Genomic DNA, 25737 nt, shown 5'->3' with positions numbered 1-25737 from the left:
GATTGAGCACAATTTGTGGAATATACTGATACTTTATGAAATACTCATTGCTATATTCATTATATTCATTACGTTTTACGCTGCAAGCGTTTCATTTATTGTCTTTGCGTTGAAGGCACCATAATGATTTGCGCCATTTGGAAAACGAAATTTTTTCCGCACGCAAAACGCAAATTTTCGAATAAAGCATGAGCAGCAGCTAAATACAACTGAAATTATTGAAATAATGCAGAATTCATTCAAACCCTTTTATTTCACTTAAATTCTTTCAATTTCTTAAGTTGGTTTACATTATAATATAATACTACATTTCAAGTGATCAACCTAGGGTTCTACGTTTTATATTATCATTCAGACCCTTGTGATCATCATGATCATTACATTTCACATAAATTTTTTTTTCAAAAAACAATTCTTTTTTTAGTTAGCGAATGGGCGCACCTTGTTCCATAGATTTGCCTTGAGTTCGCCGAGTAATTTGATAGGTTTGGCAATGACAGCTAAATTTGTAGCACATCTTGACTCGCGGATCATATCCCCTTGCCCGGGGCTTGGCTTCGACTAAATGACAGACGTATGGCACGATTAGCTTTTATGACATCGTTGTCAGCTGAGTTCTGGGCAAATACTATTTATTGAATTTCTATTAAAGCTTTTGAAATAGTGTTCTCCTTAATGACTCCTTGACGGCACAAGATGAATGTTCTGGTTTTTTTTTCTGTACTTCAAAAATTGTTGTGGCCTGTGCTGAGGAACAAAACAAAATGCTTTTGATGTTTCATTATAAATATGAAATTTGTATTCCCTGTTTAAAGAAAAGACGACATCTATGGAATAAGCAGATAAATTGGAAAAAAAGTTTTCAATTTTTCAAAGATCGATTCGGCAAAGATCGATTTTTTGGTACCGATTTAATCAGTGGATCGATCCCTACGCCGTTTGGAAAATCGATTCGACAAGATCGATCTTTTTATAAAGATCGCCCAATCCTAGCTGGAACCATACAAATGAAAGTGAGGAATATTCTGACCGTTGGATTTACAAATTTGCAAGGAAGGTTTGTCCCGATTCCGTTCCTGCACAAAGCGTCGTACGCGACATTCCGCTCCAATGCGGTTATGTTAATTTTTCAATGGTAGAATTCTCAATTGCCCTCCTCTCCGGGGTCGAACAAGATTAAATTCAACTTGTTGAAGAATCTTCCCGATTTGGCAAAACAGCGTTTGCTGAACTTGTTCAACAAGTTTCTGGAGCTGAATATTGTCTCGCATAACTGGAGACAACTGAGAGTGATAGTCATACGAAAACCCAACCAGCCGGCTTGCGATCACAATTCATATGGGCCGATTGCAATGTTATCCTTTATCCGTAAATTGTTAGGGAAAATGATTCTACTTCGTTTGGACAAGTGGGTTAAAATGAACAATTTGCTGTCAAATACGCAATCCTAACCTCGAACAATCCGTTACATATTACTTACATAGATAATAAGAAAAACTGTCAAAAAATTGAACTCCCGGCCCCGTCAGGCTAACGCTTTATAAAATTCAAAAATATGTGAACTTTTCTACAGTATTACTTTGATAAAAGATCACACATTGTGATGTAGGAAAAAAAACATTGGATTGAACCTTCTACAGAAACAAAAATGATGGTATTGGCCAATGTTTTTGTTAGGAGAAGAAGCTGAGAAGGCTTCTTAGAAGAATTTAAATTAGAAGCCCTTATTTCGATTCAATTTCAACATCAACCCTATTCTGTATTTCGTTCGATTCGAAATGTTACGAACGATCTGATAAAATACCATTCTGTATTCCGTTCGAGTTGGTTTTGCATTTCGGTCGATCTGTTTCTTGTCGAACATTAAATGGGCAAAGCATTCGAATTAGAGTTCGACTGAAATTATAAGTCGAACGAAACGCAAATCCGGCGGAATGCAGAATAGGGATTGTTAAAGCATCGTCAACTCCAGATAGCAAACCCCTCGTACCATAATTTTATGGAATGATGGAATGAGCATAGAACCGAAATTTGGAATCTAACTAATTTGAAATCGTAGCAAAGAAGGATTTTGTATCAAATTGTTAGATCATTCTAGAGGAAACAAAATATCGAAGATTGAGGTAAGAACTGAAGAGCCAAAAACTTTCATATATCATGTGAGAAAAATAATGGAATAAGTTAAAGTTATCGAATTGAAATTGAGTAATGATTTGTATTCACTTGATTTAGTTTGATAATTTAGGAAAAAAAAGGCAATTAGGATTTTTTTTTAATCGGATGAGAAATACTCATTTATGTAAGTAATTAACTGAGATCGATGTAAGTTTTTACTAAAAGATTAAACTTAGCTTAAAGCTCTTCACTGGTAAAAACTGCCTTGGGATCAGTAACTCATCATCTGAATAGGAACTTTCACGCTAGTATTCGAGATGTCTTATAAAGAAGTAGGGTAACACGGGGTGAGTTGGACATACGGGGAGATTTGGACCACCCCATTATCTCAACAAGTACGGTTCAACTTGGATTTTTTTATAACGTCATCTTCTTTTATTAATGGACCGTATGTAACTAACGTAAAAAACTTTGGTAAAATTCGACAGGTGGAAGGAAACGATAGCATGAACACAGCAAGCACTTTGATTGTTAAAAATTGTGAATTTTCTGATCGTGGACCAAATCACCCCTCATCAAATTTTAATGTCCAAAATCATCTCTTTAATTTTATGATATATTTGTTAGTTTAAAGCTTGATATAATGATTAAACATTATTGATTGAGAGAAAACAAGTGTAGATTTGCTTAGGTGGTCCAAATTCCCCCCTTTTACCCTACTAATGATTTTATTTAGCCAGCTACACTTCCCCAAATCTACTTATTCAACCCCATGAATAAGCAGCACCCGTTGGGATCAGTTCGCTACAGAATCCACACAAATTTCTCAAGGGTCATAAGATATAGATCTGCATCACCTGGCGATATAATTATAACCAGCCACCACAGGCAATGTTTCAGACAAGTATAATGTCGCCGAGGCAAGCTGGCTATTTAAGAATGGACTGTAAGATGAAGGCTTCCTATCGTATTCAGCCAAATTAAATAAACGAAAGAAAAAGGCGACCGTTCGATTGATATTTCTGTTGGAACGATTTCAACGATGAAGATTTTTATGTACTTTTGTGAGAATCGATACAAGAAGATCAGAGTGTCGAGTTTTTCGAGTTAATGTTGGAATATTCACCTGATTTCTCTTACAATTCGTTTGAAGCTCCGTTCAGTTCATATAAAAAAAAAATATTTTTCCAAGGCCACTATTCGGAGTTGTGAATGAGTTAAATTTACGGAATTTACTCGAAGTCCTACGTCAAGTTTCCATCCGTGCCTCTAGGCCTCAGACCTTTCTACTTTTTGGGAAAGAAAAGGTAAATAAACAGCAATTTTCTCGCCTGGTGGCATTTTTAGAATGAAATCCTGACATATTCGCGATGACGGCGAAACGTTGTCGACATCTGGATACGACATTAGTTTGTATGAGGCAAACTAACCTAAACTAAACTCTATCAGATTAGTCGGCCCGAAGGCAGTTTTAAATTGTTATAAAAAAATTCTTGGCGTTATTTTATTACTTGAAGTACGTTATCCTGACCATAGTTTGAACTATTTTCTATAAATTTTCAGATATTCTCACCAAAACTTACCATTACAATATAAAATTCTCTTTATACATAATTTTTATATAACGTTTTTTCTGCACTTGCAGATTAAAGTGATTTTCATTCACATACAGTACTAATAAGAGTACCGGTAAGTTTCTTCGTTTTTTTTCAAAAATTAATGCTTTATTCTGCAAAAATGGTTACAAATTTAACATTTTAAGTATTGCCCATCGCTAGTCACAACTTTTTTCCATATTTCTGGCAATTCACGGATCCCTTTGCGGGAATAATCGGCCGGTTTTCGGTTAACCACGAATCGATCCCATTTTTGAAGTGCTGGTCATCCAGGCCATGTTGCATCGATCGAAAAAGGTAGTAATCGGACGAAGCAATATCTGGAGAATACGGCGGGTGGGATAGGACCTCCCTTTTCAGCGTTTTCAAGTATGTTTTGACCGGTTTCGTAACATGCGGCCGAGCATTGTCGTGCTGCAAAATAACTTTATCGTGTCTTTGCTCGTATTGTGGCCGTTTTTCCTTCAGTGCACGGATCAAACGCATTAATTGTCGTCGGTATAGATCTCCCGTAATGACACCACACCCAGCTGGTCCCACCAAATAGACAGCATAACCTTCTGGGCGTGAATATTCCGCGCGGCCGTCGATTTTGATGCATGACCGGGGTATCCATACTTTGTCCGACGTTTAGGATTGTCGTAATAGATCCACTTTTCATCGTCAGTAACGATTCGATGCAAAAAACCCTTTCTTTTATGCCATTGGAGCAGTTGGTCGCACGTGAAAAAACGGCATTCGACGTCTTGTGGCTTCAAATCATACGAAACCCAATGTCCTATCTTTCGGATCATTCCCATTGCTTTCAAACGATCGGATATGGTTTGCTGAGCTATTCCAAGTGTATCTACAAATTCTTGTTGCGTTTGTGATGGATCTTGATCGATTAAAGCCTCCAATTCTTCAACTTCAAACTTTTTTGGCGGTCCGGAACGTTCTTCGTGTTCCAAGTCAAAATTACCACTGTTGAACTGTGCAAACCACGTCTAACACGTTCGCTTAGTTGGAGCATGGTCACCACCACCAAAATGCGATGACTTTCCGTAGCTTTTTTCCTCATATTGAAGTAATGAAGTAACACTCCCCGCAAAAACACACTCGTTGGTACGAAATTAGACATATTCGAAGTGGCAAAAAAAATGTTGTTTACGCTTCAACTTTATGACATATACTGAAAAAGACGCGCAATGACAGTAGCTTTCCAACGAATGTCTGGAAATTTGATTCACTGGAATAACAATCAAGTTACTTGTAAAACCGAAGAAACTTACCGGTACACCTAATAATTTGATTTGAGAAAAAGAATTTTCATTCATAGTTTCATAGTATTTTAAAAGTGTGTTCATTCCTTCTGAAAACCCATATTGTCATGCAAACTCCCCCAACTTGATAGATATAGAGGACGTAAATTTGTTTATGTGGATTCGGAAACTATGCTATGGGGTGTAATTTAGGACTGAAAATGTTGCTCCCGCACGCAATTGAAACATGTCAGAAGTTAAGTAACTCTACTTTTGAATGTCCTAAATAAATAGTAATTTTGTATTTTTTGGATTAGCTAACAGAAAGTTCCAACACCATAACATGGAAATTGAGGCCACTGGCTCAAATACGCTGTAATAATGTGAGAGAAACAATGATTCGTCATCCCTCATTAGAAAGAACGATCATAATGATTATTTATGTATAAAATTGATTTGTTGATATTATGAGTTTAAAATAATAACTGTGAAGTTTTCCCAACTTTGTGAAGCTGGTCTTTGTAATTCAAATATTCGCAATTGGTGGCCAAAACCGAATTAGGACTATAGTTTTAGCGAATAAGGCCATTGTTTCTTTTTTTTACATAACAGATATTTTCAACGATATTGTTTGAAAACATACTTTGAATGAAAGAATACAAAAAAGTGATAATAAGTTTCAAACAAAGAGAAAAATGAGTATATCATTGCAAAGCATTCACAAGACAATGTTTTTATATTTTTTTCTAATAATTTCGATATCCGTCAAAAAATCAGCATCACTTTTTGCTTTTGGCAAATTCTGGAATTGAAATCCATCAGATGTTTTATATGATGACTAGCTGACCCGGCAAACTTCATCCCGCCCAAAATTAATTTTTCGTTATTGGCGATCTAACGCAAAACGTAAACGATCGGTGAGACATCGGGATTTTGTTTTTGAACTAAGAAAATGATGCTAATGTAACTTAAAACTCAAAAATAAATCACGTATATTTTACTTCCGGGCTTACCAAGGTAGTTCTCACATGCAGGAACCATGCATTTTTCAACTTCTTTTTGATTGTGCTCTCGAATTTCCTTTTTTGATTCAACCACTGTCAATATTTATACAGTTTTCTCAAATGAAAAAGGTTAGCAAATAACATGTTATATATGAAATTGCGCAGAATTAAATTTCTTCCAAACTCATCGCAATCGAATAATATTTTATGACTATAACATTGTGATTTATGGAAATAACTTCAAGCCTCCCATAAACTCACATTGCGAAATTTAAAACCATTATCACTTTCACCGCAGCGCCGCCTAGGTGTAGACATATACGTTAGACCGCCAATCACATTCACGTTTTCTTACTAAGCGCTGTTCACGGGTCCAATCGCAGAATTGTTCTTTGATTGATCTTCTAATCCACCTTTTAAAATTACCTTTTACTATAAAATTTCTAGTACTTCACCAAAACTCGTCATTATAGTATCAGATTATTTTCAGACACAATTCTCGTTCAAGATTTTTCAACCACTTGCAAATAACATGTTTCTCCGTTACATGGAATAAATGTTTGATACAGAAAATATGATTGAATGAAGACAGCCCGAAATCGGATAATTCCTTCGAGTTTTGGTCTTATCAACACATTCGGCGATCCATTTTTTACTTATATAGATAGAAGAAGATATAGGAGTGCGTTTTATCACATTGAAATCCATTTCCACTTTCGAACGAAGATAAATTTCGTTAGCACAAACATTAAATAAACTAACAACGCTTGTCACTATGTAATTGTAGAACATATGTGAATTGAATTTTTCGAATTCTCCCATTTTTCTTCAGAGTTCTCTGAAAATTTTCAATTGTCATGTTTGGTAGGAATATGTTTGGTTGAAATATGTGTATTATTTTTATGGGACCCCCTCTCCATTCCGTAGGAGGCAGGGGTGTAATACCATCATAGAAACATTTCTCGTACATAAAAAACCTCACATCCCAAATTTAGCTCCATTTGCTTGATCAGTTCTAATCAGTTCAAAGGTAAGGTGTGTCGAATCACCATAGAAACATTTATTGTTTTCTAAAATCTCCATATGCAAATTTTGGTTCAACTTGCCAGATTAGTTCTCGAGTTATGCAAACAAACCATCCCCCCCCCACCCCCACTGCATCTGAAACCTCCACATGCACAATTTTGGTTCCGTTTGCTTGATTGATTCTCGAGTAATGCAGAAATTTCATTTCTATGGCAGCCCCCCTTATGGCGGGTTTACATTAGAGAGACCTGTAGCTATAAATGGATTTATTCACGCGAAAGTAGATGGAAACGGGTGAGAATATATACGATACATTTCTTCGAGGTACGTATAACCACTATGCCAAACACATTTATTTTATTTATTTTGGCTTAACGTCTTTACAACATGGCCTGATTCACAATTTTTCTTGTGTATTGTTCGTTGCTTGGTGTTTTAGTGGTGCGGCTTGCAAGGCCTGCGACCAACCCCACTATCTCGCAGGAGGACCATCGTGATACTGCTGCTTTACGTCCCGAGTACCACCAGGACTGGGCAAGACGCTTATAGTGGCGTCAATTCGTTCAGAGGACCTGTTTCCGGGTTTTTGTGGCTTTTCTTGGGGACTGGCAATGCCCAATGCTCATCCCACCACACCCTAGAAAGTTCCCATTTACCAGTGCAAGTCAGAAAAACGACACATGCCAAATTTGGTTACATTTGCTTGATTAATTCTTGAATTATGTAGAAAAGTATGCTCCATTTGTATGGCAGTCCCCCCAACCTCTCAGAGAGTGGGGAGGAGTGTCTATTCACCATAGAAACGTTTCGGGAGGGGTGAAGTGTCTAACCACCGTAAAAACATACCTCCTAAAACCTCCACATGCCAAATTTGGTTTCATTTGCTTGATTAATTCTCGAGTAATGCAACAATTTGTGTTTTCTTTTGTATCGCAGCCCCCCTCAGAGAGGGTGGAAGTGTGTCTAACCACCATAGAAACATTTATTGCACCCTAAAACCTCTATATGCCTAACTTGGTTTCATTTGCTTGATTAATTCTCGAGTAATGCAGAAATTTGTGTTTCATTTGTATGTCATTGATTTTTCCTTAGAAAAATCGTAACTCAAAATCCAGATGTCTGATTCAAATATGATGTTTCACAAAGTTGTTGAAAAATAAATAAACTATTTAGGAAAAATAGCATTTTAAGTGCACTATTAAAAATATTACCTAGAAATTGTATTTAATATTAAAAACTTCCACTATATGGAGTAAAAAAATTGAATATTTCCAGATACCTTAAAAAGTCTCTGGTTAAGCAAAATATTGAAATCATATTCGACCTACATTTAATCCCTTGAACCATGCATTCGTCGAGACCTTAAGGTAGGTTTAGAGTTCCCGTGAACGTGAACGCGGACAAACACTTTTTTGTTAATAATTCATCAGTCCATATATAAAACGCGAGGAAAACATGAAAACATGGAAATCTTGAAACGATAGGAAGAAACATTTTCTAGTTGAAAACATGTTTAAACAAAATTCATATTGATAAAAGTGGATTAATTCAATATTTCACAGCGCTTCTGAATTTCCACCGTTGAATCGAGATGTTGGTGAACTCACCATAGTTCACCGACTTCGGTGAACGTGAACGTGAAAACAGTGGTGAATATAGGCGTCGAAATATTTCCCCGTTCATGTTCACGTTTGAATGTCCCAAGGCATACTGAAAATTATTTCACCGTGAACTGTAAAAAGATATGTTTAGCAATTCTCAAGTTTTCAATGATAATTTTGATATGGATACAATTTCATTCAATCGGATCTCTGCGCGGGTTGAAAAACTTCGTATCTTCGGGTTGATTCGTGAGCAACCGTATATACTATCCGAATTACTTTATTGAAGATCGATGTTTATTTACTTCACGTTTGCTGCCGAACTTTTAATATGAACGTGAACGTGAACAAAATCATTCTATTCACCACGATTTTCTGAGTTGTTTGTTCGCAATGTAGTTCACCGTGAAATGATCGTACTATTCCACCACCTGTTGAAGTTCACGTTCACGGGAACTCTAAACCAGGCTTTAGGGATAATCGTGTGTAACCATTAATATAGAGTTAATTTTGAGATTTCACTTCAACTTGAAATAACATCCGATGTGATAAACAGTCGAAATGAATAAATATAGATTCGTTGTCCTGCATCAACAATGCGGTGGAGTTTGCTGTTGCTGAAACGTTTGCTTCTATCAATATGGATCTGTAACATCAATTTTAACATATTTTAGGCTGAAACGGTTCTGTATCTTTACATTTGAATTTTATTTCACTTCTATGGAAATACAGTTGATTATAGGGATGGTCATCAACAAAAAGTGTGTAACGTCAGAATTATCGTAATGTGTTTTCCTATTTTTTCTAAACGCAAGCATCAACCGGAATCAGAATTTTCAAACATATCACTGGATTTGAGTGTTTTCTGTTTCTTTTTCCAAATACCTTTCTTTTTGCTTGGTCTTACTTCCGCGTCAGGCTGTTTCAGAGGTTTACTTCCCAACCCACTGGTTCCTACATTGGACAGCAATCGAACAGGTTCCTTCAACCCATCCTCATTTTTTCCCAACGTTTGCCCTTCGTTCCAGCCCAACTTCGTCAGCAGCTGGAATCCTTTGTTTTCGGTACTGATGTGTTGCTGCAGTGAGGCTGTTTGTGTCACGTTCTTCTCCGTCACAACATCCGCACAAGCCTTATAACGTTCCTGAGTCATCATCCAGATCATCTTCTTCCTATCGTCAACGTTGTGAGCGGTCGGTTGGGCCAAACCCTGACTACCTAAACCACTGGTGCCCACATTCGTAGCAAGCGGAATCGGTTCCGTAATTCCTCCCTCATTTTTACCCAAAGCTTGACCTTCGCTCCAACCCAACTTCGATAGCATCTTAAAGCCCTTATTTTCGCTACCAATATGTTCGTTCAACGAAGCGACCTTCGTTTTCTCATGTCCATTAGTGCTTCCCTTAATTTTCCGCCGATGGGCAGCCCGATCATTGTAATCCATCGGGGTCGATCCAGGGGCCGGTTCGACGTATTCTGCAAGTACACGGGTGTCTATATCTAGTCAAAGTTAACGAACCGTAATCATACTCTCATCCTCCAATCCATATCGCTTCTGCAGCAGTTTCAGACCCTCCTTGTGTGTCACCGGTTTAGTGATTCGTTCATCTTCACCAGCTATGTCGTTAGTAGCAATCCCTTTCACCAGTAAACCGGGCTCACAATTACCACAGGTTGAATTTCCATGGTGAATGTGACACAAAAGCTTGGTTTGGTTGAGTTGGATCACACTTCCGTGAATAACGTTGAACGGATCGCTTTCCTGCATAGTCGGTGACATTCGAACCCCGTTCAGCATGGTCCCATTGCGAGAGCCAAGGTCTACCACCTGGTAGAGTCCACTTCGCTCATGGTAGGCAAATTTGAGGTGGTACTGTGGGAGATATGTCGCTTTATTTTTTTGTATAATTACAGACGAAGAAACAGTCAAATCGCAGTGGAACATAGTTTCTTTGAACGGATTCACGAAAAAATGCAAAACAAAATTTAACAATGATAATGTTTAACAAAAACTAAAACATAGGAGAAAAAAAGTAGAGCTACATGGTTGGATGATATATTCGCTTACATTCCTGTTTATATATTGTTTAAGCTTACTTTTCAAAATACTGCTGTTAGTCATGGCCTTCGAGTCGCTAGGAAGTGTACGAAACTTTGATGGACCGTAGTTAATAATACGTGTAAGACCCAAGTTCGTGCATGCTCTGCTTCTCATTAACTTATTGGCATTTCTGGTATTGTGATGGTTAACTCGAGTCGAAAAATTTATGTTGTGGTGAAATTTGCTATTGTGTAAGGTACTATGTACAAACATGATTGTTTGTGAATCACACAAGCCTAAAATAGGAATGATTCTGTGTTGTATACTGATATAGAGCGCATCTGTCGGATCTAAGAAATGTAGATTAAAGATTATTTTTACACATCTATTCTGAAATGTTTGGATTTTTTAAAGTTTCCATTGAGCAGCATGACCCCAGACAATTATTCGATATTGATGAATGAAATGAATGCATGCGTAATAAAATCGCAACAACGCTTCTTTGGGCACGAAACATCGTACTCCTTTCATGAGACCACATAAAGTTGAAACTTTACTCGATACGTGGTTTATGTGGGTGTCCCAAGAGAGACGTGAGTCTAGATGTAGCCGTAAGTATTTAAATGATGTGACTTTTTCAATTGTTACAGACAGACTGATCAGGATGTTGGAAGATTTTTTTGCGTGGCGAATGGAAAACCATATACTTTGTTTTGGTAAGATTGATAGTAAGATAATTACCGTTGATTATTTCAATTAGTGACGCTAAATCTGCTTCCATGTCTGCTACTATGGATTTCACTTATCAATTCATCAACAAGCTCAGTGATAGCGTTCATTGTACCACAGCCTTCCCGGAAACCGTACTGATATTTGTGCAAAGCATTGTTGGCAGACAAAAAGTTCACAAGCCAACTTGTTAAAAGTTTTTCCGAAATTTTATTGAGGACCGATAATGTAGAAATAGGTCGATAATTCGAATGATCACAGGGATCCCCGGATTTGAACACTGGCGAAACTTTGGCGATTTTTAAAACATTTGGATAATTTCCAGTAATGATTATTTTATTCAAAATTTCAGAGATAATTTCAGAAAACCGACTTATGTTAGCTTTGATTGGATCTGTTGAAAAATTATCGTAACCTTTACTATTCTTAGAGTCCAACCGACTTATCAAGATTTTTACTTCGTTAACGCTAGCGGGCCTCAGAAAGATAGAGCTACTCATACGTTTGATAGATTTTAAATAATCTTACGTTTTAATAGGTAATTTACTTGCCAATTTACTACCAATGCTAGTAAAATGACAAATGAACTCTTCGGCAACATCAATGTTTGAATCTAAAATTTTTCCATCAATTCTCAATTTAATTTGCTCCCTAGGTTTAGAGCGACCAAAGATTTCATTCAACTTTTTCCACACATTCGAATTACTAGAGCTATTGAGTATATTTTCATTACGTTTCCTACATCATTGAGTTTGAGTTTCGCTTTTTTGAGATAGTTTTTTTTTAATCTGTATCAACTTCCAAAGATTGTAAGTCATCCATGGACAGTGCTCATTTTTCAGATTGACAGTTTTAGTGAATGTTCTGGTATACTCAGTTAACATGTTATTATAACTGGAGATGAGTCTCTAAAGTAACATCAACGTCATCAGTTACTTCAAAATCGTTCAAAAAAGTGGAAAACAGATTTTAGAGTTTGGAGCGATCGACGATATTCATCCTCAATTCCTGTTGACTCTTCACATTATCTAAGAGAAGAGACGAAATAATAGGAAGATGGTCACTGAAATCACTATAAATAGTATGATTCTGTAGGTTCGTAGCAAGATTGATCGGACTGATAAAATGTTACTTATATTATTGTTACTTGTTGATATACAGGGTGGCCACCCAATTTCAATTTTTGATTCCAGCATTTTTCCCGCATGATTTCACGAAATTCCCGACTTACAGAAATGAAATTTAATAATATTGTGTCGTTTCGTTAGTTAAAAATTGATTTTTGAAACCCAAATTGCAAATGTTTTTTTTTACTTTGTTTCCAAGTTCGTCATGTGTGAAAAAATTGGACGGTGTGTATCTCAGCAACAGATTTTTGCCTGGATATTGGATTCAGGAGATACGGACGGAATTGTTTCTGGAATATATGTATCTGGGACCTGAATCGCTTTCAAACGTATCAGATCCACCCCCACCTCTACTTACTCCGAATTCAAAAAGTTTAATCTATTAGAGTAACTGACCAGAACTTCATTGGTCACATCCAAACATATTCCGAGCATTTCCCAGATACCTTCTATGATCAGTTCCTGAGTTGACCCTAAAATCCATAATAAAATTACACAAAAAATCTATCTTGTTGAAAAAAAGCTGAATAAAAATGTTTAGCAGGAATAGGAGCATATTAAACGAGATGAAACAAATAACACGAAGTAAGTAGCATTTTTAATGACCCAGAATCTGACTCCTTTTTCTTTAAAATGCGTCCCATTTTTACCCTACAGCCTTGATTTATTTTAAGGACATGTTTCGACCCATATGCTAGATCTACATTTGAACTATCAACTACTATTTTTTCAATGATACAAATGAACCATAAGAAAACCATGAGAGAAAAGAAGTTGAATCAAACGTATTATGTTTATTGAGCGTTATTACAAATCCAGTTCAACTTTCAACACTTTTTGAGCATTTAATTTTCTCTATCATCAAGTCTACATCTCTCTGGGTGTCAACCAACATCTTCGAGTTTCTAGCCTTGTTCGTGCTATTCGAAGAAAATTCTCTCTCTTCAATGATGCATTGCCATGCGATAGGTTCAGAACTTTTTTCACAAACAACGTCAAAATTGGAAGCTCCTTCTGCGACTGAGATATAATTTCTATCCAAGAGTTATGCAATCTTTGATCTTTTATTTGATGTGCAGATAATACAATTTCAGCAGAGGACGTTGGACACAATTGTCCATACTCATTTTTTATTTTATCTGCACAAACACCGGGTAAATGTTGTTTATCGACGAATACTTTCAAGCATAACTCCGTTCGTTTCTTCGCTATATCCGGAAAGTTGAAAATCACATCCGGTTTAATACACGTTAGGTAACGAGTGCGATATGTCAAAGGTATGAACAAATTCTTTAAAAATCCACAGTAGAACTCACGATAGCTGGTACGAAATATTAGGACACCTTCATCGGAAATTTTGCGAAATTCCTTGCTTGTTGATTGCGGATTTCGTTGCAAATCCAATTTCAATACTTCCAGGTAGCAGTAGAATGGTTTCTGTGAGGTGATTTAGATTTCACTTTCAGTCGTTCGGATTTCATAATTTTCTCCATAACACTTCACAAGTCCCGTTAGGTCATCGAAAAGGAAAGGAACCATCGGTGCCTCTGTCTGACATTCACGCAAAACTATTCAACTGTCGATGCTGCCGTAACACAAACAATCAATTTTAGTTCCAGCAGCCTATATTCCATAGCATGTGCAACAATCTCGTACATCTTTGACTGGAAAACTAATACAAAACTCCGTTTAAAGTTTCCCGACTTCGTGGAACAATTCGAGAGATTTTCCCGCATTTTTCTCGATGTATTTTGATTCCCGACTTTTTCCCGCATTTCCCGAATGGGTGGCCACCCTGGATATATTATTGATATTATTGTTACTTGCTAGACGAGTTGGGAACGTATTTTTGCAACCATAGCCATAAGATTTCCCAATAAATTTGAACATCTGATCACGACATTATTATTTTGCAGATTTATTGGAACATTAAAGTCACCAGTGATGAGTAGTGCCTTCGTTTCAGTAGCAATTGATAACCAACCTTCTAAAATGTTGTGAAGTTCAATGTAATCAAATGACGGTGGACGATAAACACCAATAACTTCATAAGGGTGACCTTGACATTTTATATCTAAATGGATGTAGTGCAAGCCATCGGCTGTTTGTAAATTGCCAAACCGCCTGAAGAATTGTCTCAACAAGAAAAAATGCACGATAGCCTGGAATGTTATAAATGCAGGTATTTTCCTTCCTCATCCAAGTTTCGCCAATAACAATGACATCAATATCAGTTATAATATTGGTGCAGCTAATTTCTACAAAAACCCTATAATAAGTCGTGTTACTTCTCTGCCGTTTCGGGGAAGGAGAATGTCCATGAACCAATGCAGCATCAGAAATAATAGGCGTCTCCCAGAACTGACTTATGACACGACTAAGATCTTCTCTGTTTTTAATCATTTCCCGTCTACTATTTTCTTTTTTTTTTAATCAAAATAAACCCACCTCTTCCCGCCCAAACGTACTTTTTATTCAGCAACAACAACAACAAACTCCGTCGACCTCATGCTCCAATTATTCGAGACCCTAAAAACGGAATTAACGGCCTCAGTTATTAGGCACTGATTTACATCTATTAGTTTGATCGACAATTTTGGAGTTGAACTCGCCAAAACTACATAGCGCAACACAACATGTTTATATCCTTATACATGTTATGATTTTCAATCATTGTAAGGAAAACTAATGGAATTAATATGTAACAACGAATGAAATGTTTATATAAATATTTACAGATTTGAAGCAACAAATAAAGCTGATCAAATACAGTGTTCGCCTTTTGACGTAGGACTACGTCTTTCATTTCTATACCGGGGTGTAAAATCAAAGTTTCGAAAACGAAAGCGTTACGCCGGAGACCGAGATTTTGAGCGTTAATAGCTCCCAAACAACTGAACGAAATGGTATGATAAACACTTCCTTCGAAAGATAAAATGTCTACGCGTTCTATACTTGTTACTTTTTGATCCAAAAACTTGTTTCAATAGTCTTAAAATTGCTTTCAGAACAGGCTATTGAAATCCCCAATCGGTTTATAAGCGAGCGCCGCTCGGAAATCCACTCAGTTCTAATTGAACAGCGATTGGAGCATGTTGTCGCTGTTGTGATGAAGCTCTTCGTTTATCATGAAAGCGCGGATGAACGGTGTCACCAAGAGCCTGTTTGTGCGCCCTAGGCCAGAAGGGAATCCATCAGGAGGAGAGTGATGCCACAAACGGTTCCCCGGGAAGACATCGCTACACACACATACACGCGCGGAATTCTTTCCGTTTGGATGCCATTCAGCATTGAGAAAGTTCCGGAAAGATCTAATCATTGCTGGAAAATAATCTGCCAGTTCCTCTGGGAATTTAAAAATACATTCATGTGAAAGAGTTTATTTGAATGTTTTCTATCCATGTAACACTGTGACCAAATACATTTGGTTTTGTGATTTTTCAATCAATCGCAATTAACAGGATAGCTCCTGAAGATTATTCTTCCCCATCAGTAGGATATTTCCGTATCCAATATTGTATGCGCCCGCAATCGATTATTGCTCAGTCGCCGAAAGTTCCGAGCTCAGAGAGTTCATTCCCCTCTAGTTTGCCTTCCAAATTGCCATCGTAAACCACACCTTCTCTCGATTCAATCACACACAAAAAGCATACTTAAGCGATATTCTGATGGTGAGAAACATTCAGTTTTCGTGAGGACATCGACAAGAGAACATCGTTGCCTAACGTGCCGGAGGAGGTGGACGGCGAAGGATCGACACATACACGCGCAGAATTCTTTCCGTTTGGATGCCATTCAGCATCGAGAATGTTTCGGAAAAATCTAATCATTGCTGGAAAATAATCTGCCAGTTCCTCTGGGAATTTAAAAATAAATTCATGTGAAAGAGTTTATTTGAATGTTTTCTATCCATGTAACACTGTGACCAAATATTTTTCAATCAAGTACTATTAACAGGTGGTTATCGAGTTAGTATTAACCACTGGTGGGCTTCCAGTATCGAGGAAAATGTGGAAATATCTAATCGTTACTGAAAATAATCTGCCAGTTCCTCTGGGAATTTAAAAATACATTCATGTGAAAGAGTTTATTTTAATGTTTTCTATCCATGTAACACTGTGACCAAATATTTTTCAATCAAATGCTATTAACAGTTGGTTATCGAGTTAGTATTAACCACTGGTGGGCTTCCAGTATCGAGGAAAATGTGGAAATATCTAATCGTTGCTGGAAAATAATCTGCCAGTTCCCCTTGGAATTGAAAATTACATTCAAGCGAAAGAGTTCATTTTAATGTTTTCTATCCATAAAATATCCATATAATACATTTGGGTTTGTGATTTGTCAATCAAGTACAGTTAGCAGGTTAGCTTCTGATGATTATTCTTCAGAACAAGGTTTTTCGTATTCTATATTGGATGCATAAAACCTTGTGCCTCCAACGTAACGCTCTCGTTTTCGAAGTCCCCCAAATATTCATTTATTCATTCATTCAGAATGGATTTAGATTCAACTTCAAACAAATGATCTCTCAATCAACGATAGTCTTACGTCACCCTTGCGGTTATACCATAGATATAACCCACTTCCTGTTTTTTAAAATTCGAGGTTATCCGCAACAAAACCTTCAAATAATTCAGGAACAGTGCCTGTACCGGCCGACTGTGTAGTATGTTGCACGAATGAAGATGCTGACGAAAATTATGTGTAGTGCGACGGATGCGATAAATGATGACACTTTTCATGCGCTGGTGTTACCCTAAGACAAGACGTGACAACTGGCTTCTTACTCTTCATTCTGCATTTTCGTCGACCAAGTGCTAGATAACAGGAAAGCGAGATGTGAAGGTTGCCAAATGTTATAAAATTTTGGAAGATTATTTTCCAATGAAAAACATGTGTTCTTCGTATCATGTACTTTCTGAGCTGCACCATTTTTGTGTGTTAATTCTTCAACCGAATGTCACATATTTCAAACAATAAGTACTTTCCTGTTATTTTGGTATGCAACAAAATTAAATGTGAAGAGATGAAGAAAACTAGAAAACGTATATTTGATAGTAGGAGTATATGTTGAAATACATGAATTAAATTCATAGTTCATTTTATTTATCAAGAGATTATGGGCCTTACCGTTTACACTTCACGATGAAATCGAAATGAACGACGCGCCATTAAATTTAGTTTCACGAGTTAAAGAAAATTATGGGTTTTCAGGTAGAATGAACCCTTTTCAAATAGAAATTATGAATAAAAATTAAATTTCCCGTATCAAATTAGTGTGAATGTGAATGGAAAACTTTGCTTTCTTCATTTGGTGGAATAATCTCGTACAAAAAATGTATTTGAAGATAATTTTATATTATAATGATAAGTTTTAATGAGAATATCGGAAAGTGTATAGAAAATAGGTCAAGTTAAGGAAAGAAAGACGTGCTTCAAGTAAATAAATAACGCCAAGTAAAAATTTTTATTCAGATTTTAGCAATTTAAAAGTGCCTTCGGACTGAGTAGTAAGGCTTGTTAAAAACTAATTTCGTATCCAAATGTCGGCACCGTATCGTTGTTATTTGTTATTTGATTCTAATTTTATTGCTAACTGTTTTACTGTTGGAAAATAATTGAATGTTCTTCTCTGCTAGGCCGCTGCTATTATGCTATGCTAGATGGCAAGAGAATCACAAAAAGATGCAGGGTGGAAATTCCGATGCAATGTTTCCCTCTCTTCAGGAACTGAGCACCGGACGTAACAGAAACGAAAATATACAAAGAATCCATAATAGAAAATTTCGCTAAAATGAAATGTGAATGCAACTATTATTCAATTTTGAATATATTTGGCAACACTGTGAAAATGTTGGAAATCCCATTTTTGCATATTTATCTTTGTCAATTGTTTTCCTCATCCACCAATCAGAAGCCGAGTTGCAAGTGGTCCGAGTTTGACAGAAGAAGTGGTCCGGAATCGGCCCCCTATTGTCATGTCTCGTCTCAGGTGTTACCGAATCCATTTATCGCATCCGTCGCACTGCACATAATTTTCGTCAACATCTTCATTCGTGCAACATACTACACAGCCGGCCGGTACAGGCACTGTTCCCTCCATCGGATTAATCATCGGCTCGATGAATTAGGCTAAGGTTACTTTGGATAGGAGTACGCACGAAAATTTGATTGTACGAATAGAAACAAACAATTTTGTTCGATAGAAACAGACGAATTCGAACGAAGCAAGGGGGAAGTAATGTAACCATACCAATACAACTCAATGTGGTTGTTTACTTTCACTATTGCATACAATTCGTACGATCACTTCTCTGCATCCAGTGTCACCGCCGCCTTATTTGAAGATTTTGTCGCGGATAACCTAATTTTAAAAAATTATAGGAGTTTGTGTCCAAGATACGACCGCATTGTTGACGTAGAACTACGCTGTTATTCTATATAAGTCGCTTATTCATACCTTCGGATATTATTCTATAATGCTGTGAAATTTTAAAAACAACTGGTTAGTACAATAATCTCTGAAATGGTTTTTTCATTGTAGAATTTGTTGACGATAATTGATTGATGATTAATTCTTGCTCTCGCAAAACAATACACTAGCTGATCGTAAGCCGCAATTTATTTCATGTCAATGCAATGAAAATTTACCTCGAACGCTTTTCTTTTTTTTTTGCCTTTTTCGCAATTAACATGGACTCGGCTAGACTCGATTATATACATGTTGCACCAGCACCATTATTCCACATCTCATAACTACATCAATATATCTTTGGCACCGCATGGAAACAACAACAATGACAACACTTGCAAGTATCAAATATCATGCTACATGATATCTAGTATTGCCTTAAAGGAATCGCACCTATAGACATCGTTCGTACAATGTAAACCAAGCGCCAAACAAGCGTTCGCCATAGCATGCATACAGAGCCATACATTGGTGGCTTGAAACTACTAGGAATATAAAACACTTCTCATCATTTTGCGCTATTCTCAAAAGAAACGCTTCTGTTAATATTACTGGCCTCGAAAAAAGTTGTATTTCTTTCTCATGCTCGAGAGAAGCGCAGCTATCACCCTTAGTAGAGGAAGTTTTGCTACTGGCAAGCGAAACCACATACAAAATTCCAGAACGACATTTACTTTCTCGGTGACTGAACAAGCGAAATAAACTCTTTTTGTTAATAACAACCTCGAAAACAGTAGCAATAATGCAATCCTAGCTGAAGGCACTTTTGCAACTGGCACGCGAACCCAAATAACTTATAACATTCCAGTAAGACATTCAAGATGCTTGGTATTCCCCAAATATTTTTAGACGCACAACCTTATGATGACGGAAAACAAACAATGTTAACTGCTTGGAAAAAGACTGAATTATGCCACACAGCTTGTACTCTGCTGTAACGCCCATCGATGCGAATTCGCTGATGAGTTTGTCAAGAACGTCCGCCTTCACCACCAGCGGGGGGAGCTTGATTTTGGTTGCTGCCTGGGTAACGGCGTTTACATTTTCGACCGACGCGCCGAAATCGCCTACTTCGCTGTTGTGAGATGCGGTGTCACACTCGCGAAAGCTCGGTTCAGTGCGAGCGCTTTTCACTGCACCAACATCACGTGCATCATTGGATGACGCTTGCCTCGAAATATTATTGCCCCTGGCAATGCGATCGTTTTTTGCAGGGCTCGAGCCTGCCTTCCTCTTCTTCTTGCCCATCATACACTACGCGAAGCGTCCAATTTATGACGCGGAAAGAAAAACACACGATACGAATAACGCGAAAAACGAACAGAAAAACCAAACGACGATATCCAAGTTGGATTACCACTGGTGGGGTCCAATCTTAGATCGAAGCGCAGCGAAAGCAAAGTGAACTGGATTGCTCAACAGTCCGATGCCGAATGAAAGTTTGCCTCAGCGAGATCCACTGTTTATACTCTAGGCAAGTATTCCCCTTCATTCTTCTACTTTTGCTTTGTTCATGGGGACTTTGAATCCTACGATTTCCCCTCCGTTGGTCGTCGATAAGTTGCTCGTTATTGACAGGTCTGTTCGGTCTGTTGGACAGAACAAATGTATGGGAAAATGGAAACGCCTCAAGTTTTCATGAATTTTAACCATTTACAAACCAGGGGATTCTAATGTATAACATATTAAACAAATCTTACGGAATTTCCGATTCGTTTAGTATGTGAATCGCCAAAATCCGTTCGCGGCAAAAATAGTTATTAACGTTAACTTTATTTCATAAAAACGTGACCTGTTTTCTGATTTGGCACCCTTAATGAAAGACGTAGTTCTACGTCAAAAAGGCGAACACTGTATTTGATCAGCTTTATTTGTTGCTTCAAATCTGTAAATATTTATATAAACATTTCATTCATTGCTACATATTAATTTCATTAGTTTTCCTTACAATTCAGTGATCCTTTAAATGTAACGAATTCAATAAATGCACGTTTTTTTAATTTTATAATTGATTCAAACCGCGATCACTTTGCTTAGAAGATTCGTTTTTGTTTTGTTTCTGTCGCTGTCAGTTGTAATTCGAATCAGCCATGTAGGGTCTAGCGGGATACGGTTTGCGTGAGCTGGCAAGGTTGCCACTTCATTTGATTGATGCATCTGCTGTAACAATCACTGTATTACAATTACGAAGCACTTGAATTCATTGTCTGATTCTCTTGAAAACTCACAGTTCAGCCAGCTTACGTCGGTTTATAATAGAAAATGTCCGAGATTAGATTCACATGTGATGTTTTGTTATAACGTAAATATTATGTTTTATAACGTAATCACATGGTAAATGAAATTTGAAAGAAAACAAACAGCAATACAAATAGTTTCACGAGTTGTTTTTCCCCAAAGCTGTTCAAAGAATTGAGAAGAAATCGCCTCCATTAATTATGTTCACATGTTTATAATGTACAAACATAGAATAAACAATAGAAAGAAACATAAACTTAAATTTAGGCGCTATTCAACTATTTTTACGGAAAAATGTCCACATGGATAACAGGGGGAGGGATATAGAAAATGTCCATGCTTGTCCACGGAGGGGAAGGGGGGAGTGTCTGAAATCGTACTTTTTTTGTCCACGTGGTAAGTAGACAGCCCCTTAGAAGCTCTTCACACTGACTTCAGTAAAGTATTTGACCGCATCGACATTCTATTACTACTCTTCAAATTGCAGATCACTGTTGATAATATATTGCCAAATTGTTCCTTTTCGTTTAGTAGCAACTCTTTTAATTCCCTATCATTAAAGGTTATTCTATAGGAACCAGAGCGTTAGTGATATTCCTTTTGAAAAAAATCCGCTCTGTGGAGGCCACAAGTTTAGAATTTTTGCTCAGTCCTGAACAAGTGAGCACTTTCTCAATAATCTGGGGCACATTTTCATTCTGAACTGTTGGGATACCAAAGACTACAATGTTATTACCTTCGGCAGCTCTATCGGACTTGTCGACATTTGCTTCCAATTTGTGCACCATATTGCAAAGTTGGTCTTGAGACTTTTTCAAACATTCCACATTTGACGTAGAATTACGTCTTTCAGGAAGGGTGCCAAATCAGAAAACAGGTCACGTTTTTATGAAATAGAGTTAACGTTAAAAACTATTTTCACTGTGAACGAATTCTCATGATTCGCATACCAATCGTATTAGAAATTCTCTAAGATTTGTTTGATATGCTATACATTACAATTCTCTAATTTCTAAACGGTTTAAATTCATGAAAACTGGAAGAACTTTCTTTTTCCCATACATTTGTTCTGCCGATTTGTGTGCTAACCCTACCCGTATTTCGAATGCTTATAACTCGAACATTTCTCAACAGATCGGAAAGATCTTTACATTAATTGATAGGAAATATTTCTACGCGTCTATCACAATTATTAAAATGTTATTTTTTATGAGATGAACAACTGAATAACTGTAAAATGTCGAGCGTTATCTAAACGCCTTAACTGCCAAGTTTTGATTGGTCCGATTGACGGTTTCCCCAACACAAACTTCAAAATTGATGTACCTGTGGAAATCCGTTTTGCAAATAAACATGCAAGTCGGGGGTAATTTTGTTCCCACCAAGCTGTGTTTCCCTAACGCGGACTTCAAAATCAATGTGCCTGGGGGAATCCGCCTCGTCAAAACATGCATGTCGGGGGTATTTTTTGTTGTTGAGAACTTTTGTACTAGCTTGTCGTTGTGCGGACCGGAACATGTTTCCCTAAAACTTTTAAACTGAGAAGCCTGGGAAAATGGTCATTTCAGATACTAGAGGTGAATGAACTTTCGCGGTTCGAGAACTACGTAAACATGAGATGTGCAATAATTTCAGAGAGAAATGTAAAATACCATGATCGTTTTCCGTTCAAATATTTTGGTAGTCCTAGGCATCATATCAAACGTAAAAGGACATTTATTAAATTTATTTGTAACGAAGAACATAATCTATTAAAAAAATTTTGATGCATTCTAAAATAATATTCGAAGTGGTAAACAAGTGGATTGCATGATATAATAGTTCTACGTCGAAAATATGCGGTCGTGTCCTAGATACAACCCCCTACAATTTTTTTTCAATTTTTCATTTTCCTGCTCAAGATCTTTAAAGCCAGTGACAATCTCATCGAACTTAGCAGATAGAAACTCTTGTGATTTTTCGATCGTTGTGGTGATTTGCTTCACTTCTGTCGAGACCGCTTGCATATCTTTAGCAATGGAGGCTGAAATGGTTGTTTTCATCTCATCAGCGAAAGAAGACAACAAGGATCTGTGATTATCCTGATTATCGGAACAATTCGCTGGAAGATCACAGTACAATCGGGTGAGCAAAAAAAAATCTTTTTTCTTCACACGACGTATTGCGTTTCCTAAAATGTTCTATACACGTTAAAAATTTTGAACCACCGAACTCTTTTTTTCACAGACAGTACAAACAAATTCATCGTCTTTTCCATTATAGCCAAGTAGAAAAAGTAAGCTGAAACAGAAATTCAAATAAGAAATAGAATGAATTCAATCGTAACAGGAAGGTAAACAAACAGATGAATGATAAGCAACACACTAAGACAAAATTATATAAGGCACAGAATGAAAATATACTATGACTTAAATATGCCGAGCCGATACAATATTAGGAATATGCGCATGTGTATATAAATCGAAGCTAGTATCACTGCAAAAGAAATCCAGACTCACGGTTGCTCAACACTTGAGAATTTCGCAAAATAGATTCCTGGGGAACTAACCTTTGACACATTGATGTCTGGAATAATTACATCGTGGTTTCCCTCCCGACCCAGCGATCCTCCTTTACAGGTAACGATAAACAAAGATCCTTGCTTCAAGGCTTCCAAGTTGGTTCCTTGCACGATTATCCGCAGAGATGGCGGATATTTGTGTGATATATCTGAAAAGGGAACAAAATTGATAATAACAAAAACTTCCAATAAAATTCTGTCTTATCTTCTTGGTATAAGTTCAAACCCTAATACTAATATACCTGTATATTTGTTCAGATCGACGACCACCGACTCATCCCTCTCCGAATCGCTGGACACGATCACAACCGGCGATTTTCGCTCGCTTTCATTGCTGCTTCCGCTACTGCTATCCAACTCTCCTTCTTCTTTGTGTTCCGACCCATCCGAATGCTTTCTATCTCTTCTCTTGCCATCGATTGCTTGAGGCTTCTTCCTGGGATATTGCCTTTCCTCGGAATCGGAACGACTAGAAATGGAATAACAGGAATTCGACCGGCTCCTGTGCCGTTCCGGGTAGCGTTTTCTGTGGCTATCACCCCGTGATTTACTTCTACTTCTTCTCGCGGGAGGAGGACGACGACGGCGCCGATCACGCTCGGTGTGACGATTGTATCTGTCCTTTTCTCCTTCGTCGGCAGAATCCGGTTCAACATCGGCACGCTTACTTTTCTGTAAAGCAGAGAAGAAAAGAAGATAGCGGAAGGACCGCTCTTAACATCGCCGGTCCCAAGAGAAACCTACCTAGAGCGTTCGAACGCATTCGTCCGATCTCCAGGTCGGAGAACGCGGATACTAAGGAATTTATTGTATGTTTTGAAGTGGTAGGTGATGAAACCTGGCAAATAATTATTTGTAAATATTTTTCTTCGGTATAAAAAGATTTGTTCTCCAATCAAGCACCTTTTGACGCGCCTTCGGTTGCTGTTCTTCAAGAGTTTTTTCCGGTATAACCTGGGAATAGAAGTCATACTCCTGAGTTGCCTCGTTGTACTTCAAATAGCATCCACGGTTGCCGTCGTAATGCAGACCATAGATCTGAAAAAGTAAACAAGTGAAAAAACTTCTCATTTCCCTGATAATCATCGAACCCACCGCGTTGTAATAGTATCCTGTATCCTGGTCGTAATACAAGCCAGATGTTGGTTCGTAAACGTATCTATTCTGGAAATCAAAATCATGGGCAGTTTTTTTGATATCATCCACGAATGCCTTCACATCCAGTGGCTCTTCTCCTCTTTCCGCTGCTTGTTTCTGTTGCATTTCCGCTTTTTCCAGCGCTTTCATCACATCGTCACTGCTTTTGTCGGGATTCTCGCCGTCATCGACCGGTAGAGATTCCGTTTCCTTCGGTTGAGACCGTTTCAATTTTTTCTGGAACGAGCAGTTGCTTAAAAACACCAAACAACTGTCAAACACGATTCCTCACCAAATTTGCCAGCTTTCGACGCAGTTTTAAAATTTTCATATTCTGCTTGCGAATGTGGCGATGTAAATTTCGCACGTAGGCATAAACTTGCTCCACGGTGATGTCGTACAGGTTTGTGATACGAATCATTTTAAAACCCAAGTGGGACGTTTTGTTCTTCATGTTGAAATATTTGATTGAATGAACAAAAAAGGTGTTAAATTTTTTGAATACAATAGATAGCCTCTCGCACAAAAATTTTGCGCGAATGTTTACTATTTTCTGAAGTTGTGACTTGATCAATGTGTAGAAGATTCAGGTGTGGTTCATAATGGAAAACATGCCTGACCGGCCAAAATTTTAGCTTATTGTTTTCAAATATTTAGGGGGGGTATTTTAGTCTAGAACTTGGAAAAAAATATGTTTTACATTTGAAGGGCTCATAATGAAAGCGGTGTAAGGTCATCTACACACTAGACAACCTAGGTTGGAAACCAACTTAACTAATATCGCAAAAAGGTTGAGAGCATGTGTAATCAAATGGGAGCATACACAC

At 37.4% G+C, this 25737-nt stretch overlaps 1 protein-coding gene across 1 annotated transcript; it reads right to left on the bottom strand.

Moving 5' to 3' along the window:
* Positions 1 to 9332: 9332 nt before the first annotated feature.
* LOC129769851 (angiogenic factor with G patch and FHA domains 1) lies at positions 9333 to 25467 on the bottom strand. The gene is made up of 7 exons (XM_055772348.1): positions 25203 to 25467; positions 24869 to 25147; positions 24677 to 24811; positions 24016 to 24445; positions 23762 to 23922; positions 10134 to 10476; positions 9333 to 10079 (listed from the first exon to the last, which is right to left on the bottom strand). Exons 1-7 carry the CDS (start codon positions 25362 to 25364, stop codon positions 9421 to 9423), a joined length of 2169 nt encoding a protein of 722 aa, XP_055628323.1. The 5' UTR covers positions 25365 to 25467; the 3' UTR covers positions 9333 to 9420.
* Between the last annotated feature and the right edge of the window lie 270 nt (positions 25468 to 25737).

This window comes from Toxorhynchites rutilus, chromosome 2 (genome assembly GCF_029784135.1).
Source record: "Toxorhynchites rutilus septentrionalis strain SRP chromosome 2, ASM2978413v1, whole genome shotgun sequence".
Classification (NCBI taxonomy): domain Eukaryota; kingdom Metazoa; phylum Arthropoda; class Insecta; order Diptera; family Culicidae; genus Toxorhynchites; species Toxorhynchites rutilus.
The sequence above is the reverse complement of the archived record's forward strand: the minus strand, read 5'-3'. Positions and strand labels throughout refer to the sequence as shown.